General features: G+C 41.6%; 1 protein-coding gene across 3 annotated transcripts; it reads left to right on the top strand.

The window, feature by feature from the left end:
* The first annotated feature begins 48 nt into the window (after window positions 1-48).
* Window positions 49-18,591, top strand: LOC145437499 (uncharacterized). Of its 3 annotated transcripts, XM_080314759.1 has the most exons (5): window positions 49-471; window positions 1,835-1,907; window positions 2,852-3,042; window positions 14,087-14,266; window positions 16,418-18,591. In XM_080314759.1, exons 1-5 carry the CDS (start codon window positions 463-465, stop codon window positions 17,159-17,161), a joined length of 1,197 nt encoding a protein of 398 aa, XP_080170885.1. In that variant the 5' UTR covers window positions 49-462; the 3' UTR covers window positions 17,162-18,591. The 3 variants fall into 3 exon arrangements, with proteins under 3 accessions (XP_080170885.1, XP_080170884.1, XP_080170887.1); XM_080314758.1 differs by having other exon boundaries at window positions 49-1,907; XM_080314761.1 differs by lacking the exon at window positions 14,087-14,266 and having other exon boundaries at window positions 49-1,907.
* Window positions 18,592-19,768: the final 1,177 nt, after the last annotated feature.

The raw sequence follows: 19,768 nt of genomic DNA, 5'->3' as shown, positions 1-19,768 counted from the left end.
AGTAGAAGCGGAAGTAATGCATTTGCGAAGTTCTGTAGCAGCAAATTGCTGTTATCAAGTTCACCGTGTTTACGGTGATATGTTTCTAGTTTCTTTGTTTTCTCCGCTCCTATTCTCGTATAAACGTAGCCTGTCTCTCGTTTTTCACGCATGGCTTGGCCGCTTGAGAATCGTACCAGGGATATCTAGAACTTCTAGATATCCTTGAATCGAACGCTGGTATGGTAGGCTGCGAGCCCTGTGCGAGGACGAGCTCATGTGAATCGGGCTTTATGCCTTTTCGTACAGCTATAGGGGTGATTTCGGAATTGTAGAGGGGAATTGGAGCAGCGTGCGTAATTTAGAAACCTTGCCTCTGCTTGGATTTAAAGAATTCACCACGAAGTCGCCATAAAGTCAGCACGTCGCGGCCTTGATGATTATTTACACCTCGTACACTATGGTGGAGGATATTAGCAAGGAATGATAAATGTATTACAAATTATGCCAATTTCTGAACGGATATTTTGCTACGAATGCCGATGTGAGATCAACAATGTCCTAATGTTAAGAAATAGTTTACAATTGTGGGCTACCGCTGTCAGTTATAGTATTTGTGGATATCGATTAGCATAGTCTTGGCGGTCAGAAACAAGACATTTTCGCAAGGCGAACTCATCAATATGCTCCAACGGCATGGGCCTAACGAATAATACTTCGTATTGCAGTCCTTACGTAAGGATAACTGTCTGTCACGATTATTTTGACGTCTATATGCCAAGCGGGGAACAAGTTTAAGGTTACTAAATTCAGCCTTCGGCTAGAACCACCACGCTGTGACATAGGGATATCTAGAATGGTGACGTAATGGCTGAGCTTTGACATACTGTGTGACGTTACTCGCCTCAGCCGCATTGAATGAAGTGTAGAGAATTTGTTTGTCTACAGCGGCCGCGATGGGAATTTTTCGTAGATTAGTTCTACCAGAACCTGTTTCATTTTATTGTACGGTTACCATACGTCCACTTTTAGGAGGATTTGTCCTCCTTTTTCGGGTTTCTGAAAATGTCCTCCGAGGACGCCTAAATGCCCTCCTTTTTGGCAATTCGTCTTCCTTTACAGCTTTTTGAGCCAAGTTGATGGGTAGGTTCGAGTGAAAATGGGCATAAATGACGCGAAACAGGGAATTCGTGGTTTGAAAGTAAATGACTCGATCTTTTTTTTTAGTCAACCGACCACGAATTGGGAAAAATGTACCATATTGTTTCAAAATTTCCCTCCGGTATTCTAAGTTTAAAAATATTGAAAAAATGACCTCCTCTCCCGATTCCAAAATATGGTAACCCTATTTTACTGTTATGAAGTCTACTTCATTGCTTGTGTAAAAGGAGAAGCAGGCTATATTTAATAGGATTTTACATTGCGCCGGACCTGGTTCACTTCTACCAGGCCGCCAAGGCCCCATTAGCGTATAAGTGCCAGAAATTCTTTTGGCTGAAGTTTAATTTTTGCAGTTGGACCTATATAGTCATTGCTTCCAAGCCGTTAAATAGAGTATTATATGGAAAGTCCTACATTAAGTATGTATTCATATTCTTTTAAGGGGTACACCATATACGCATGTAAATCGAAAGAGTCGATAAACGTTTCAGAACTCCTGCTGGTCACGATTCGCGAATCCATATATACCTTAACCATCTGAATTTTAATGCAATATTGTCGAAATGAATGCATTGTGTGCCACGTATTGTAGGGCATATGATTAATGGCCACAACTGAGGGTATATTACTAATGACTATGTACTTGTACACGACGATACTGATTATAACTGTGGTAAGCTCTTTTGCCGCGCAGGTGATCACCGCAAATGAATGCGCATGTGATGATAAATGCGAATGTATGGATGAGTCAGTGGTGAAATGTCAAGGTGAGTAGCCTTTGACTCTTTACACTCTCCTTGTTTTAGTCAAATACGTGAGAAGCGTTACGTCGAATTACAAATCCTGAAGGACGCGATACACTGATACAGTGGCCTATAGTGTTGTCGTTTGAACGCATTGGGTCATTTTCTGCAGAACAAAATGCTTTAGGCCTACTATACCGATACATAGGTGTATTATGTATAGAGATTCTAATACGTCCAACGGTTACTGTCATGATACTAGGTAAAGTAAAATTATATTCACCCCGACGGCGTTGAATAGGTTTCAAGTATTATAGTTACTTCGTGGCACACAAGACCTTAACAGGTCATAAGTGCCACACGAACCTTTTTACAATAACAATAACAATAACAACAACAAGTATTTGTCATATAAATACTTATGGTGACCAGTGGCCATCACTCATCTTGCTTTGATCACCGAGATTTTTGAGCTATTATGATTGGCGCCTAATTTCGTTTTGAAAATATTCTGTGACCAGCCACTCGGAAAATAGAAGTAATTTATTCCCTGTGCCGTAACGTATCCAGTAAACAGACTCGTGAACGGTATACGACATCAGTGATATAAGGTAGACCCTGGGAATTCACCTCGTGGTGGAATTCGGTTATTTTTAAACCATATTCTTCTTCATTACTATAGCAACTGTGGATTCATATACTGTGGTTGAATCTTTTCACCTATCCTGATTGCGTCGGGGCCAAATAATTCTTTGCATATTTCGACCTTGATAGATGTTGTTTCATGTCGTTGGCTCCCGATTACCATGACAATGAGGTGTAACGCTTGAAGTGGCATTCATTGGTAACTGAACTGCAAAATGAAACTAAACTTTTCACAAGCTTCTCCTATTTTGAGGTAGCTCAGCGGCCCATCTGAAAATGCCAATGTGTTTCACATGATTTCCGGTACCACATTTCTACCACAGACATAGGAGTCCACATCCCAAGGTGTCTGCCAGACAGTACTAAAGAATTGCATGTCAGTCACTCGCAGTCCTTCACGGAACTCACGAGTGAAGACTTGAGTGAGCTGAGGACGTTAAGAAGTCTGCACTTCTATAATACAAATCTGTCCGTAATCAACAAGTCCGCCTTGAAGGGTCTCGATTCCTTAGAGGTAAGAAGTGGCCAGATCGTTAACATTCCATGGTATTGTAATTCAGTGGTTCTCAACCTTTTTCGCCTCACGGACCGGTAAAATTTCAAAAAATGTCCGGCGGACCGGTTACCTTCCAAAATTGAAATGAAGCCAAAATGTAAAGTATGCAACCGTTATTTGCAATTGTATGGTGCTAGTGTGACATTTGGAGGGTTTTGATCATAGTCAATTATCTTCATGATGGCATCCATGCGATTTTATGGTAGTGAGTCAGTCTGCTGAGTGGAGGTAAAATTGCCTTGTCCAGATATATGTGCTACCGTCGAGAGTCGTTTAGAGTCTTTCGCGCAGAAGGCCGGCCGTGGGTTTAACCGACTATGCCAAGACGAATATTATTCTCCTATTTGATAATATCGAGAGAAGAAGCGTTTCGGAGTAGAACCAAGCACCTTGTCGTGCTACCTTGCTCATTGCCCACAGCCACCAGACGCAGGCGACTCTGGCAACTACGATTACAATGCGTGCCGCAAGACAACACATTACAGCAGCTATACCGGCCATGCGAAAACTCGGACCGAAAAATGACTTCGTCAGCTCACCCCAAAAAACGCTGGTCTTGGCCCCCACAGGGCGATAAGCCAAACTTCCGCGGGCTTCTCCCCCAGACCCTACAGTTGGATGGATGTTTTCACCTGCACTATAGTGAGCACGTTCATTCTACTCAGTGTAAGCAGAGAGTTTTTATGTAGCTTAATAATAGCGCCAATAGCGAAAATTTTCGATCATTCATGACTGAATCAGTATTCTCGCAGCCGAATTTCTGGCACAACTTTCGGAGTCCTATGTTAGCCTGAACTTCATTATGTGTTGGTACGTCGTGGTGCGGTAATGGCTGACGCCGAAATGCCTATTTGTATAAATCATGCGTATTTCTCGGAAAAAGGACACCTATAAGCAAGGCATTTAGTGACGCTAAATCGCGCAAAGTGCGAAAAGAAATTGAAAAATGTAGGAAAAACTTTCAAAAAATTACGCTATGATTTATGTTCATTTGCAAAATAATTTTTGGCCCTTTTCAAGCTCGGCCCCTCTCCAATTAGGCGGGTTTGGGGTGCCCCAGTTACGGTTATGCACAAAATGAATGAATCGACAACGAATGCAAACTGCGCTGCATGCTTAGCGATGAGTCAGCTCGTGTCTGTTCTGTACTTGTCGCCTTCAACATTGCATATTGAAATTAAGGTATAAAATTGTAATATACCTGACGGACCGGCAGGAAGGTCGTCGCGGACCGGCGGTTGAGAACCACTGGTATATAACACTGCTCCAAGTTTGAGGCTTGCTACTTGAAGATTAGGGTAGTAATTTCTTTTTCGAAGTTCAGTGTGTGCGAATCCATCATGTACAGAAAACATATTTTACTCAAAAGCCGATGTTGGTCTCCATTGATTTTGACGATGTTCCATACCGAGATCGGTCATGACATTTGGCACGGTAAGTCTTAACGATAGTATCGACCGCTGTAACAAGTTTTAAGTTTGTCACTGAACGATGTGGGTGGTAATTTCGTTTCCTAAGTCGAGTGAGATCTGACTCGTCATTTATCGCTAACAGATTTACGCAAAAGCCGCTATTGGTCTCTATTGATTTCAACGATGCTCCAGTGTTGGGATGACTCGAGTCAGACTCGAGTCACCTTTTTCGCATGACTTGACTTGACTCGAGTCACTTTGCTAAAATGACTTGACTTGACTTGACTCGGCGTATCAGAAATGTGGATTGACTCGTGACTCGGAGCAAAATTCACGAGTCAATTTCAAGTCATCAAGTAATCGGTGTCGATATAAATCACAGTATCTTGCATATGTTCGGATTGTTCGCGAAACGCTTGTGTAACCCATGAAAGCGACCAATCATTCAATGACCGTGCGTTTCACTGAGCCTCGATTGTTCTCTCACAAATAAATTGACCGCAAACGAAGTGATATTAGCTTACAGTATACGTTGTCGTAACTCAAGCAGTAAAGTAATAGAATAGCAAAATGTATATTTCTGTTATCTGTTCTTACCATAACCAAACCTCTTGTTTTATTGAAATTCAAGTCGAATATAGTTTATGTAGTCCTCGACCATTGTCGCAGGCTCCAATAGTATCGTATCTATTTGTAACTGGGTAGGCTACAATGTATTGCATCATTGTCATTCCGATTCTCTATTCTCTATTTTGGCTGGTAACCCTAAACTGAGACTATGCAATTACGTAGTTTACCAGTTCTACGCATATGTGACCGATACAGCACCTTCTTGCGCATATATTTAACTCTATATTCGTTCATCGGTTCGGAATCAATGACCACTCGAACTGTATTTCAGACAGCTAGCAAATTGCAATGACGTATTCATGCCTCATACGTACTTCGAAAGGGCAACTTGACTTGAAATGTGACTTGACTCGTGACTTGACTTGACTTGACTTGACTCGAGTCACCTCCAAAAATCGAGTGACTTGACTTGACTCGAGTCACCTTTGAAAATCGATTGACTTGACTTGACTCGAGTCAAAATGTGCAATGACTCGAAATGACTCGTGACTCGAAGGTAGTGACTTGATCCCAACACTGCGATGCTCCATACCTAGATCTGTCATCAGCTTTTGCACAGTATGTCTTGATTTTAGTGTCGAACGCCGTGCTAAGTCTCAACGTTGACACTCAATGATTGAGGCAGTTATTTCGTTTTCGAGATCGAGAGATGCGCGCTGACCTTATACTCACCGACATCATTGAGGATTTCACGCAAAAGCCGGTGTCGGTCTGTGATAATTTAGTCTGCGTTCCATAACGAGATCGATTGAATAGTATATTCATATTGAAATGAACCCGAATATTTTCGGCTGACACTCGTCAGGGGTAATCAGCAACAAGTAGAGAATTCGAAAGAACAGCGTATATATCAACCATCGTAACACAAAATATGACGTCACCAGCACGAATACGATAGCGTTCAATGTACTATTTTTAGATGATACACGAACTCTTTTTGTTGACACAGCCTTGGCTGGTGTATTTTGATAAAAGTCGACTCCAAGGCACACAAATGAAAGTGTGAGCGACCCTTTCCGAGTATGCAAAATCTGTCGTCTCGATAATTTTTCGCACAAGCGGGATTATCCAACAAGTGTTTGCCAATTGCAGAATTTATGGCCTTTGATTGTTCCGCATCAATCTTGAGCGGGTGAGTTGAGGGTGAGCTTTTCACCGAGCGTGTTCTAATGAATCTAGGGACATGGTGATTTATGCGTTCCTGCAAGCGCTTTGACATTCTTCCCACGTAGTCACAATTAGAGCCCGACCGATTATCGGCTCGCCGATAATATCGAGTCGATATCACGCTTGGAGAGAAATATCGGTATCGGCCATTGAAGGTAAAAAAATATCGGCCATTTTCGTGACGTCACAACATGGTGGCAGGGAGTCGAAGAAGTCGATAGAAGACGTGAGGACGGTAAATTATAGAGGACGGTAAATTATAAAAATAAATGGCCAAGCTGCATATAATGCATACTGCATACAGGCAGTAGACGTGCCTATCAGAGATGAGCGGATTTGAAATTTCTATGTCCTAATCCTAATCCAATCCAAATCCGAACCTTCAAATCCAAATCCTAATCCATAACTTTTTCATATTCAAGTCCATGTCCAATCCTAATCCGATTCCAACTGGAAATTAAAAAAAATACTAATTTATGCAATGGAGGGATTCGAAAATTTTCTTTCCCAACCAACGATTCACTTGATTCAAGATAACTTAGTAACCATAAGTATATTAATAACTGATCTGAATAAAGTTTGTCGCCATTCGCCACACGACATTTCCATCTCCCAGAAAATAGTTCAATCCAATCCAAATCCTAATCCGTTCTGAAAAAAATGTCTAATCCAAATCCAATCCAAATCCGACAAAATTTCACAAATCCTGTTTTTTCAAAACCTAATCCTAATCCATGCTCATCTCTGGTGCCTATCTGAAAAATATTGTAGATAACTAACCACCGTATTGATGCCCCACTGACTTCGTGGGAATCCCCCTGCAGTAATCGATCACCATGAAGACACTAGACCAGGGGTGGGCAAACTTTTGAGCTCGCGGGCCGCATTCAACATATGAATCCATTCGCGGGCCGCACTTTATAAAATTGAGATTATAAACCCAAACGCGATATTGATATTTGATTATAGTGAGGCCATGGAGATAATATATGGGCTCATCTAAAATAAGCCAAACATTGCTTTGATGATATCGTACACGTGTCAGAAACATAAAGTGGCGAGATTTCATTGGTTATTGAGGTCCGCCAGCCTATTTGTCAAAACTACAGAGATGAAAGTCGGTTTGCCCGATTCTTAGAAAAGGATTGAAATTTCAAACTGTGACAGCGATCTGCACATAGATTTACTAATTCCACTTTTGGTTAAGTTCCAGGACACACAATTCTGACAGCATCGTAACCATGTTAGATTCCAACACGCTTCTGCTATGTGTAGATGAAATATAAATACCCCGATTCTACTCATATAGACAACGAATCTACCTAAGACACGCTCGAATCGTTTTTACAAGCACAACACTGAAATAATTAAAAATGGAGTCATGGCCAATCTGAAATACCACCCGTGATCCAAATTACGTCAACCTCATTGCAGCTATCCCGCTGTGACATTAAGTATTTACCTTGGATCAGTGGTTCTCAAACTTTGTAAGACACGCCCCCCCCCCCCCCCCCCCCCCATATAATGGTGAAATATTTCGCGCCCCCTTATCGTCATATCACAAAATGCAACCGGGATGCTATCAAACCTAACGGGTAGTTTAATGGCATGGAAGGTTACGACTGTGGATGAGAGATTTTTAACAAAAATCTCTCATCCAGACTACATGCGGAGCAATAACTTTGAAACGGATGTGAATCGCGCGTAGCGCGAAATTTTTTTTCAGTTGTGCTCAGCTTCGCGCCACCCCTCCAGATGCTTTCAAGCCCCTAAGGGAGACGCACCCACCAGTTTGAGAACCCCTGTCTTAGAATTATCATGGTGAAATATACTATGAAAAATTTAATCAAATCCCTGCATTAATTCGATTTTTAGTACGCATTTTATCAATATTTGAAAAAAGTTTCTTTAGACTCTCGGGGGCCGCACAGAACTGTGTCGCGGGCCGTAGTTTGCCCACCCCTGCACTAGACAGAGAGCAGCTGGATGGATAGTTGTCTGCAGAAGATTTCAATCAGTAAGAGAAATGAGAACTTCAATCATGCTGGACTGACCCTCGTGATGATAGAGAAAAGCGTCGCGTCGAAACATTTCTCTGAAGATAGTACTATTGGTTCGGTACCAAGACCAACAGAGCTAATTATACCAGTAATGTATGAATTCGTCTGACTGAGGCCTGCGGGGCCACCATGATAGGAAATGTGCAAGCATAGAGGGCAAGAAAATCAAGCAAACGTGGAATAAAGCAAATAGTTGATACGAAAATTTTTGATTCCATGATGACATTGGTCAATTATTATTGATCAATTGATTGTTGAAATGCTGGTCATGGTCCAAGGCCTAAGGGGATGGGTGGAGCAGTTGCAGACGTGGACAATCTGAGTTGATTTGCTCATTCTCTTCAGCTATTTGTTAATGATGTGCTGAAGTCTCCAGGTGTACTGCCAGAAGAATATCAATATTTAGTGAAACCATGAAGGAAAGATCCCCTGCAAGGGAGCGGTGAAACCGAAATGAAGAAAGATTTCCAATTCATGCTGTGCCACTAACTATGGTACCAAGTGAAAGACTGCTCACTGTGTTTAGTACTATATACATCATTTATGGAAGACCACGGAAGTTCACTCCTTGGAGAAAGGGCCGAGAAATTGTGCTTCGTGAACTGTAATCTGCAACTGCTGAATTGGTGCTTTTTTATATATTTTTATAGCCCCTATATCATTTATTTCATGTTCAAGCATATCAATGGCCGTAAAGTTGTTGAAATAAATGCTCTGAGGTGTTGAATATGGGCCTTGAGCTAGATTCCACATCTTTTGAATATCGGCTGAATATATCGGGGTTATCGGTGGAGGTACTGGATATCGGTCTTATCGGTATCGGCTCAGAAATCCAATATCGGTCGGGCTCTAGTCACAATCACAGTGACACTTAAATTCGTAAACTACATTGCTTTGCTGAAGTGCGGGTAGCACGTCTTTACGTGTTGCAGGGAGCAGTTGCGTTGTCGTCCCAGCGTGTGTCCGTCAAACCGTTGTTGTACCGACGTTATGTAGACGATACTTTTGTCATATTCAGAAATGAGATGGACTGTGATCAATTTCTCATTCACTTAAACTCGCTTCACCCGGCTCTGCTATTCACAATTGAAAAAGAACGAAATAACTCATTGTCATTTTTGGACGTTTTAGTCGAAAAACATGATACCAATAAATTTGAAACATCAATCTTCCGGAAACCGACATTCACTGGCCAATACCTTCGTTGGAATTCATTTAGTCCTTGACTCAGAAAAATCAACCTCATAGGTACCCTCGTGCATAGAGCGTTGATGATATGTTCGGGTAATAAACTGAACTCAGAACTTGACAATATCCGGAAAATCTTACTTGATAACGGTTACCCTGAACATGTCATCAACCGCGGCATAGAGAGGAAAGTAACGCATTTCAATGCAGAAAAGTCAACAGAGCCTACCGAACGAACAACCAAAGATGTTTACATCCACCTTGGATAGGGCCTATTTCCACCCGCTTTGAAAAGCAATTGATTTCAGCGGTCAATAAGTGTTACGACACAGTGAAGACCAACGTGATTTTCACGACATCGCAACTGCTCCCTGCAACACGTAAAGACGTGCTACCCGCACTTCAGCAAAGCAATGTAGTTTACGAATTTAAGTGTCACTGTGATTGTGACTACGTGGGAAGAACGTCAAAGCGCTTGCAGGAACGCATAAATCAGCATGTCCCTAGATTCATTAGAACACGCTCGGTGAAAAGCTCACCCTTAACTCACCCGCTCAAGATTGATGCGGAACAATCAAAGGCCATAAATTCTGCAATTGGCAAACACTTGTTGGATAATCCTGCTCGTGCGAAAAATTATCGAGACGACAGATTTCGCATACTCGGAAAGGGTCCTTCACACTTTAATTAATAAACGAGTGTCAGCCGAAAATATTCGGGTTCATTTCAATATGAATATACTATTCAATTATATATTGAAGTTCTGTACCTCAAAGAAGCTGTTCAAATAACGAGATCGGTGATGATATTTCCAATGGTATATCTCGATGAACGCATGAAACTGCGTACTAAGATTCTCGGTTTGCATTCGAATATTCACTTAATTTTATGTTCTCCAATGCTCATTTCACTGTGAAATTGTGGCCTTCAAACCATTTGCTTACAATCCCCTGTCAAATGTGATAGCTATTTCATTTTCGATGTCGGCTAACAGCTGATCAGTGATCACTCGATCAGCCTATTCCTCGATCCATTTTACTCAAAAGTTCGGTGTTCGTCTGTCTGTGTTGATTTGGACAGCTATGTACCATGCCGGAATGGGTCATGAGATTGCGTATGCTACTTCTCGATGATGTCATGTCACAGTGTACTAAGTTTACGGCTTTCAGTCGCGTATTTATTGAGTAATATATTTTCCAACGGCGATTTCGCAGCAGGCTTATAGACAGTAAACCGTATGTGTTGTGTCACAGTCTCCAGTTTAAGGCCAAAATGTCCTATGTTGATCCGAGACCGAAGTTCCGAGGCTGCTACCCAGTGTTGCCAACTCCGGATGGAAGAAAATCGCTAAAACCGGTGTCAAAAATCGCTAGATGTCGCTAAATATTGAAAAAAAAGCGCTATGAAATAGCGCTAAATCTGCATTAATTGCCCAAGGTGTTAAATTGAACCATTATATCAATACATTCTTCTCAGCTATATTTCACTCGTCTGGGGCCAAAGTCACTTATCATATTTCTAGTTCATAATACGTAATAATCATCTCTAAGCGGGACAAAACATGCAATGCATTTCGATCAAGCAGATCGCTTCGCGAAATGATCGCTATACGTGACCATTGACCACTGACCAGGTTTGCAGGCATAACGGCTCACTCACAGCGTGCCTTGGTCACTCACAGATCGCTTCGCGAAATGATCGCTATACGTGACCATTGACCACTGACCAGGTTTGCAGGCATAACGGCTCACTCACAGCGTGCCTTGGTCAATGCGTCCGTGAATACGTGTTGCGATGCACCGTAGAAATGCGCTTGACTTCTTCTCTAGCTGTGTTGGAGTACTTGAACACGAAATGTGACTTGACACACGTGTACACGACATGCGACTTGACGTGACATAACACGACTCGAACCGGGTTTGTCAGCCGCTAAGTAGAGACCTTACGAAAATAATCCGAGGACCAACCCGGGTTATGAAATGTAATTAATCTGGTCTTAAGCGAAAGTTAGTGACACACTGATTCCGACAATACGAACTTGTCAAGATAATGGAACGACCTCAAAACAGCCCCAAAATTCTGAAAATCGGCATTGATAAGAACAATCGCTGAACGAAATTGGTAATTGTTATGTTCATTGTGTTGTGGCGATGTCATTGTTAGAGTAATGCCTGTTTTCAGACTTTGAGGGCTGTTTCGGGGTGCATGGTTCCATTGTCCGGACGAGATTTAATTTTGTATTTTCGAAATCATTGCGACACTATCTTTCGATCATGGCCAATTATATTAAATTTCAGCGCTCAGGTCGCCAGATGTAGCACTACCAATTATGCTACTTTTACATTACTCAGCAAGAAGAGACACTGTTTAAACCAGGGGTGGGCAAACTACGGCCCGCGGGCCGCATGCGGCCCTCCACACCGTTCTGTGCGGCCCGCGAGAGTGTGAACAAACTCATTAAAAATATTGAGAAAATGTGTAATAAAAATCGAATTAATGCTGGAACTTGATTAAACTTTTTCTTAATATACTTCACATGATAATTCTAAGGCAGTGGTTCTCAAACATGGGGTGAAAGCATTTGAAGATGGGCGCGGAGCCGAGCTCAACTGAAAAAAATTTTCGCGCTACGCGCGATCTACATCTCATTTATACTTGTTCCTCTGTGTTTTGAGTCTGAATTTCCTATTTAAATATCTCTCATCCACAGTCGTAACCTTCCATGCCATATAACTATCCGTTAGGTTTTCTAGCATCCTGGTTGCGTTTTGTGATATGATGATAGGGGGGGGGGCGAATTCTTTTACCGTCATAAGGGTGGCGTGTCTTAAAAAGTTATTGTGTGTCCCGGTACTTATCCAAAAGTAGAATAAGTACATCTATGAACGGATCGCTGCTCACAGATTTAAATTTCAATCCTGTTCTAAGAATCGGGACAACCTACTTTCATCTCTATAGTTTTGACAAATTGGTTATCGAGGTCGACCAGCTTATGAAATCTCGCCACCGTTTCTGATGCCTGTACGATATATCATCAAAGCAATTTTTAGATTGTTTTAAATAAGCATTATCTCCTTGTCCTCATAAAAATAATCAAATACCAATATTGCGTTTCGGTTTGTAATCCAAATTTTATATAGTGCGGCCCGCGAATGGATACGGATATTGAATGCGGCCCGCGAGCTCAAAAGTTTGCCCACCCCTGGTTTAAACCCATGCGTAACCGCCGGGAGTTACGTATCTACTATCTATCCGTAGGTTAGTAATCTATAATTATAGATCATCGGAGTCCGCACTCTGGTGACCGGTATAGCCAGTGCAGTCGTCAGCCAGAACTGATCTTTATTTGTTATGTTCGGTAACAAAGCGCTAAATAATCGCTATAAACTTTTTCAGAAATCGCTAGAATTATCGCTAGGCGCTAGATCCATATTTTTTGGCGCTAAACCGAATGAAAAATCGCTCGATCTAGCGCGAAAATCGCTAAATTGGCAACACTGCAGTGCTACCTTAGTTCTTCAAAGACCATTCAAAATGATGTTTGGGATTCAATATGACAGGCCCAATCTATGAGATAACAATTGCGCAATGCGCATGTGTCCGAACTCGTTGACCTTTTCAGTTAGGCTTACGCAATCTCTCGAGTTCTAGTCATTAGAATTAGTCAGGTCAAGTGCGAACATGAATCGTGTTGAATCTTTGCTCCGTACGTCGTTCACACAGTTGCCTTTAGAGCGAAAATTAGAGGCCTAGAAATTCTCCATTGATCCAATCGTACGCCAGATGCCTCCGCTTTGGTCGCCTATCACCTGGTCGTAACACACCAGGATCGTCTACGAAACACTTTCGGACGGGCTTAGAAAAACTAGGGTCAATCGATTTGCTTAATCTCTACCACGGAATCATAACGCATGCTACTAAGGATGCCCTGATGATTGATTCGTGGCATAGGGACGATTCTTAGTTCGCGTACATTTTGTAAGATAATCCTTTGAAAAAAAGAAAGAATAAATCATTTGTTACCACTCTTCAAGTCACGGCTCACCGGCAAACCTATCGCGGCACCTACGTTAAAATCACTGATGTTGGGAAATTCATGTGACCATCATAATGTTACTTTTTTACGTTGGAAAACGGCATTGTGACGTCATCTTGATAAAAAGTCGCTTGCAGCCCTTGCCCGACCACCCGATATTGTCACGAGCCGCCACTGCCAATTGGTATCGGAATTTCACTCAAAAAGACACACAAACATATCCCAAATCTGCTTTCTACATTACAAAATTCGCCGTGTAAAAAGTAAGTAGTTTTGTCTATTAAGTTGAGCGGTAGAAGCGGAAGTTGTATACAAGCAAAACAACGTTGGAGAGTAGTACAAGTTGGCAAACCCTACTCGAGTAATCCGAATTGTAAAACTGAACTTCGTTAATGACCACCTGTATAGTGTAAACCAAAGCAGCGGGTCACCAACACGCGACCCGCGAGGTCAAGTGGTATCCCTAAATAATGCATAAGTTACCATATTATTTTATTTTTTCGATTCAGACTTTTGAGATACGATACTCGCCGTTCCTGCAAAGTTTTGAGAGCGGGACGTTCATTGGTTTAGACAGTCTCACAACAATTACCATTCGGGACTGTTCAAGATTTAGCGTTCTGCGAAGCAACGCATTTGCTCACCTGAGCAAGTTAGAGAAATTGTATCTGTCGGGTAACGCAATCGAGGTACGTAACGCGTGCGTCTTAACGAAGAACAAACGTTGTTATGATGGCAGACTGTGTCTTGCGTCTCATAGAATCAACTAGTTATTGAGATATAAAAGGATCATGAACTCCGAAAACCAACTACTAGGCCTTTGTAGATCACCACATCACCCAGCGTCTTATCAGCTCAAAACACAAGGTTGCGATTCACTGAACAGACATAAAGGAGTCAAAACAATTTGAGATGAACTTTAAATCAAACGCCCATTTAGCCTAAAGATAATAATAAAAGAACATTTAAATAAGAGGCATGCTCAATTTGACATCGTAACTGTATAGCAGTGGTCGGGGACCAATGGCTCGCGAGCCATATATGGCTCTTTTGGGTATAAGATATGGCTCTTTGCCAAATATTTATTTTTGTACTGAATTGATCAACATTGCAGCGACTTGTTGGTAAATTTTCATCACTGACAAAATAATTATTCTTGTGACAGTATAAACAAGGCTTTGAGAGGTAAGAACAATGCCATCTTCGGGTTTAAGGGCTCGGGCCCCCTGTTTTCAAAATCATCAAATTTAAGTGACTGTCACGCCGGCGGCCAATATCAATCACAAATTCTATGTACCCGACTCGAAGTCTTGCATTGTGCGACACGTGTATTAATCAAAGAGCATAGCAGACACGGCGACGCCCATTTCAAAGCGCAGTTTTCGAATACAAATTGTATTCCTGATCTACGGCGCGAAATGAACTGTTGTGGATGTGACATTCACAATTACTAACTCGAATTAAAAAAGTGACGCCATGGCTATCCACGTTCTTGATTGGTAAGTATATAGCTCTGTGTAGTACAGGCGATAAAATGTATGAGTGTAGCGCAATGTTATGTTACCGCCGAATACTTTGAGAACTGAAAAGTCGATAAGTATTTAGGTTTTCGGAATCAGTGTGGCAGTCACATTCGATTAATATCAGCTATAATAAATTATAAGCAACCTACGATGAATTGCGTTATCAACGATGAGGCTTGGCCCGTTTGTGCCTTACCTCTCGTTTCGAGCTATATTTTTGAGCAATAAATACAGTTTTTACAAAGAAAATATGGCTCACACGAGGAATCCCATGTAGTGAGTTCGAATTGGTGCTACCATGACGTCACGAATTTTCAATTGCGACGTAACAGTTGATTGACATGTATGGCTCTTTGGGAGTCGAGAGGGCAAATATGGCTCTTCGGACAAAAAAGGTTCCTGACCACTGCTATATAGGTATACAGTGAATGAAAAGTAACATAAGATATCATAAAGTGGACTTGTACTATGAAAATGCAGTGGTATGTGTAGGTAGGCGAAATAGACAATTTCAGATCGTGGAACGGTGATCTCAGACTCAGGCCAGTCATCATTCAGTAGAATCTGCTTGAATTCAGTCTTGGTTGCAGAGGCTGGACATGGGCATGCCCGGCGACTGTCAGGTGGCTGGCTAAATACGAATTCACAGTCGTGGTCCATCATTCTTGATAGAGTGTTGTGTTGTCCTGTAGATCGCCAAGGCATGTTAGCGGCGCAACACAAGATCACATAGACGAAATTGAGTAGTACGGCTGTTCAAAAATGACCTTTTTTCCTGAATCAACAAATTTGAATTCATTCCAGCCAATATTCGCGGGTTACGTAGTCTTTGAAATTTTTGAATTTGCCCAAAAACGAAAAAAAAAAATTCAAATTTTTTTTGCCAACCCCATGAAATTGTTGAGCTGTCTTCAAAAACTATGCATAACAAATTTGACTCAATTCTAAGCCGTAAAAGTGGAGTTATTTCAGTTTTTCGATGATAATTCTTGGATTATCCACCGATCTACCGTTGAGTAGCCATCACTCCACACACAAACGTATTGAATGAACTCTTAATGCTTACTGGTACCGCACACACAAATTGTCCTAAATATGATAGCGAATCGATTATACGAGTATCAACTTAGCTGAAGCCAGAAACTTCAACGATTTACACGCAATAACATTTATATTGTTTTTGTCCCGGATGTTGCCACTGTGACATCCGCCTGCGAATCCTATGCTAATCCGCCGCGGGTTCAACAGTCAACATCGCCTCTTGAGCGAGCTCATTGAATAAAAAATGGTTATCATATGATTTTTTTTCAAATATAGATAATAACTGAAGACATCTTGGACGGTACAGAACAATTGCGGATACTCGACTTGTCTCATAACAAGCCATTGGCATACCTGCCTCGCAATGTCTTCTCGAAGCTGCGCTCTCTGGAAAGACTAATGATGAGTAGCTGCAGTCTACGAGTCTTATATCCGGAGCATGTACAGACAGCTTACGAGTCAGGCTCGCTAACTAATTTCGACGGACGATACAACGATTGGCAGTGCGGGGAGCTGTGCGAGCTCATCAAATGGACGAGTAGCAACAACTTCAGCGAAATCGCTGACATGGGTCTCTGCTCCTCTCCAGAACATTCGCAAGCAGACACAGTTCTCAGTCAAAGCCAGTTCATTGTGTGCCCCATCTCCGAAGAGAGCTTGAACGCCATCATTACAATCTTTGCGATACTTTCTGTTATGATTATCGTATCAATCGTTTGGTGTTGTCACAAAAAGCGCCACGAGAAGCTGTGTTCCGAGCTGTCCACCGTTAGAATAGAAGAGTATTTCGGCGACTGCCTGACTCATACGCGTCAAGAGCCGAACGCGGAACCCCGTGCCGGAAATCGCGTTGACTTGAGTCCTGAATTACAGCTGCCACGCGAAGAAAGGCCGACACCCTCCGCGCCCGTGATGTTTCATAATATTTTCGGACGTAGCCGCGCTGTGACGGAACCGAGAGTCGCTCGCGAAGATCCGCCGTCCTATGAAGATATCGTCGGAAATTCGAAAGGGCTATGACAGTTTCAAATTTGGGCAGCAGCTCATTCCGTGACATCGCACACGCTTGGAGGATATACGGCTTGTCCCGTATATTATCCAGCATGTGACTTGAACACTTCATTATAGATATAGAGCTTCGAGAACGCACATAAGCAATCCTATTCTTTCAATCGCGTTAATTTCCAAACACGTTTTGCACCTTTCCAAACCATGCAAACAATATTACCAGCGTCAATGGTGTGAGTCATCTTACAGACCTGTCAAATATGCGATACGTCGTGTAACTATGACTCACAAATAGGCTTTCTAACGGTGCCGATGTTCACCATTGCATTTGAAGTTGGAAACGGTGATGGCGAGACATAGAACAATCGTGATTACCTGAATACGTACCCCGCCTATCGCGAAACAACACCCCGGGTTATCGTAGTCATGTATACTTTAGCGATCTTTGATTTATCTAAGACCTTGTGTAAATTCACATGCGTTTTGCTTGTACGCGAAAGACCAAGGTCAATTTGGAACTCATTACGCGTGCTGCACACCTTTCAAATGTGGCACTTCACACACACATTTTCTCGGGGGTCGCAGGTTGTACACACTTGATTTAGATTATCAGCATTATCAGTAATTATATTTTATGAATAAAACAGTAAACTCCATACTGCTTATCGAAGCTAAACTATTATTGGCTTCATCGAACGCTGTTTCTTGCCTTTACCTCTTACCAATTGTGCAAAACTTGATCTCTCTCGACTATACCCATTAATCATTCCGATGTTTGTTGAGAATGACAGTAAATTAATCTGGCGCAAGAGACCAATGTATACGTTCCAACTAGCGTTGCATTTAAAACAAATGGCTGTTTAAAACACTTTGTTTAAAACATGTTTTAAACAGTGTTTTAAACAAAGGTATTTAAAAATAAAATAAAAAATAAGTTGTAAAATCATGCCATAATACTGTAAATACTTTCCAACAAACATGTTGTTTGAGCCTACGGACAATTACCACCCGATATATAGCCGACGGATACTAAATGGAATGGTTGGAACCCTCAAAATAGTCGGTTCAACAGCTATTGCATGTAGATATTTCGTCAAAGGATCTATATCTACCCTATATTTTCCATTGTTAATGTCAATCCACTATGACGTCACAATTGATATTCGTGACAACAATGAAAAACATGTTTTAAACAAGGGCCTTGTTTCAAACATGTTTGTTTTAAATTGATTTTTGTTTTAAATGCAACCCTAGTTCCACCATGTTGTGAAAGTGCGGAATTCTGGTCGGCAGAAATTTATTTCGTCGTCGAGTTAACTTTTAGTTGTTGTTTTTGAATGCATGCATTTCCTTTATACTGTATAGGGGATACTTGCCGCTATTTCTTGTGATTTAGTGTAGAAAAGGTGTTCGAATATGAAAATGAAATGATAATTAATTCACGACGAATTCAAAGTATTTTGGAAGCGAACGCATTCCCCTCTCAACCGAGCGAGATAGTGTAATGGTTATGCGTCCGGCTTCTCGAGCGGTAAGTCGTGGGTTCGATCCCCGGCCGGGTCATACCAAAGACTCGAAAAATGGTATCCGCAGCTATCCTGGTAGGCGCTCAGCAATCACGGATAGCATGGAGGAGAAAAAAAAAACGGGGGCGCAGACTAGATGACCTCATGGGGCCGTATCGCAACTCCGTCGCCAAAGCATCTCGATGGTGCAGGCGAGAAAGAATATCATATCTCTCTCTCTCTCCAACACCACTGGCTCAGGTTATTAGCAATTTTTATCAGTTCAATACACGACAAAATTGGAATACAATGAATAGACGGTGTCTCGACGACTTGGAGTGGTCTTTGAAATCAGACACTGACCTGGGCCCATAGGCGATGTAATGAGGAGGCATGCGCACTGCATGAAAAATAAAAAGAAGATAATATAAAAAGCAAGCGACAAAATGAGTTGGCATGTCAAGGAAGGCGAGATCGATAGGTCAGGTCGTGGTCCGCACACAGCGATAAACTTTGTAATTATTATATATTTTCTACGATAGGAAACACTGTGTCTATGCAAACAACGACGATTATATTTTAGCCTGAATGATTCAGTGTACTGTCAAGGTCAGTAGCTTTCTGCTTTTTACACTTCTTCCTGCATTAGGATATCATGCGAAGCGCTACCCTAAACTATATGTGTTGAATTTCGAATGTAGCATATGATGTTATCGTTGGTACACGTCAAGTCATTTTCAGGAGTGGACATTGCCATGCTATGCATACAATAAAAGTAATGTATGTAACAAGATTAATACGTCTACCGGATATAGTTCGACATTGGTTTGAACGAGGAACATATAATCTAAGAATGATCAAATTTATAAGATAAAATTTTTTGAAATATTTGCCCTGCCAATGTGTCGACTAAGCGACCTTCGCCTACTTTAATTATCATGAGCTCCGAGCGTTGTAAGTAGGGCTGGGCAAAATGATTCGAGTACTCGAATCTGAATCGAGTAGTAATTTTAATGATTCGAGTCGAGTAGTAAAATACGATTTTTTCGAGTACTGAAATTATACGGTCCTCGCAACTCAAAGTTAATTTACTGACGAGAATTATAGTTTTGAT

This window comes from Botryllus schlosseri, chromosome 4 (assembly GCF_051294905.1).
Source record: "Botryllus schlosseri isolate E-star chromosome 4, Bs_hap1, whole genome shotgun sequence".
In the NCBI taxonomy this organism is placed as follows: domain Eukaryota; kingdom Metazoa; phylum Chordata; class Ascidiacea; order Stolidobranchia; family Styelidae; genus Botryllus; species Botryllus schlosseri.
Note: the sequence above shows the minus strand (reverse complement) of the source record. Positions and strands in the feature narration are given on the sequence as shown.

Coding starts and splice junctions, on each gene's coding strand:
- LOC145437499 (XM_080314758.1), top strand. CDS start 1,745: ATGGCCACAACTGAGGGTATATTACTAATGACTATGTACTTGTACACG. Junction 3,043..14,086: donor AGGGTCTCGATTCCTTAGAG/GTAAGAAGTGGC, acceptor TTTTCGATTCAG/ACTTTTGAGATACGATACTC. Junction 14,267..16,417: donor TGTCGGGTAACGCAATCGAG/GTACGTAACGCG, acceptor TTTCAAATATAG/ATAATAACTGAAGACATCTT.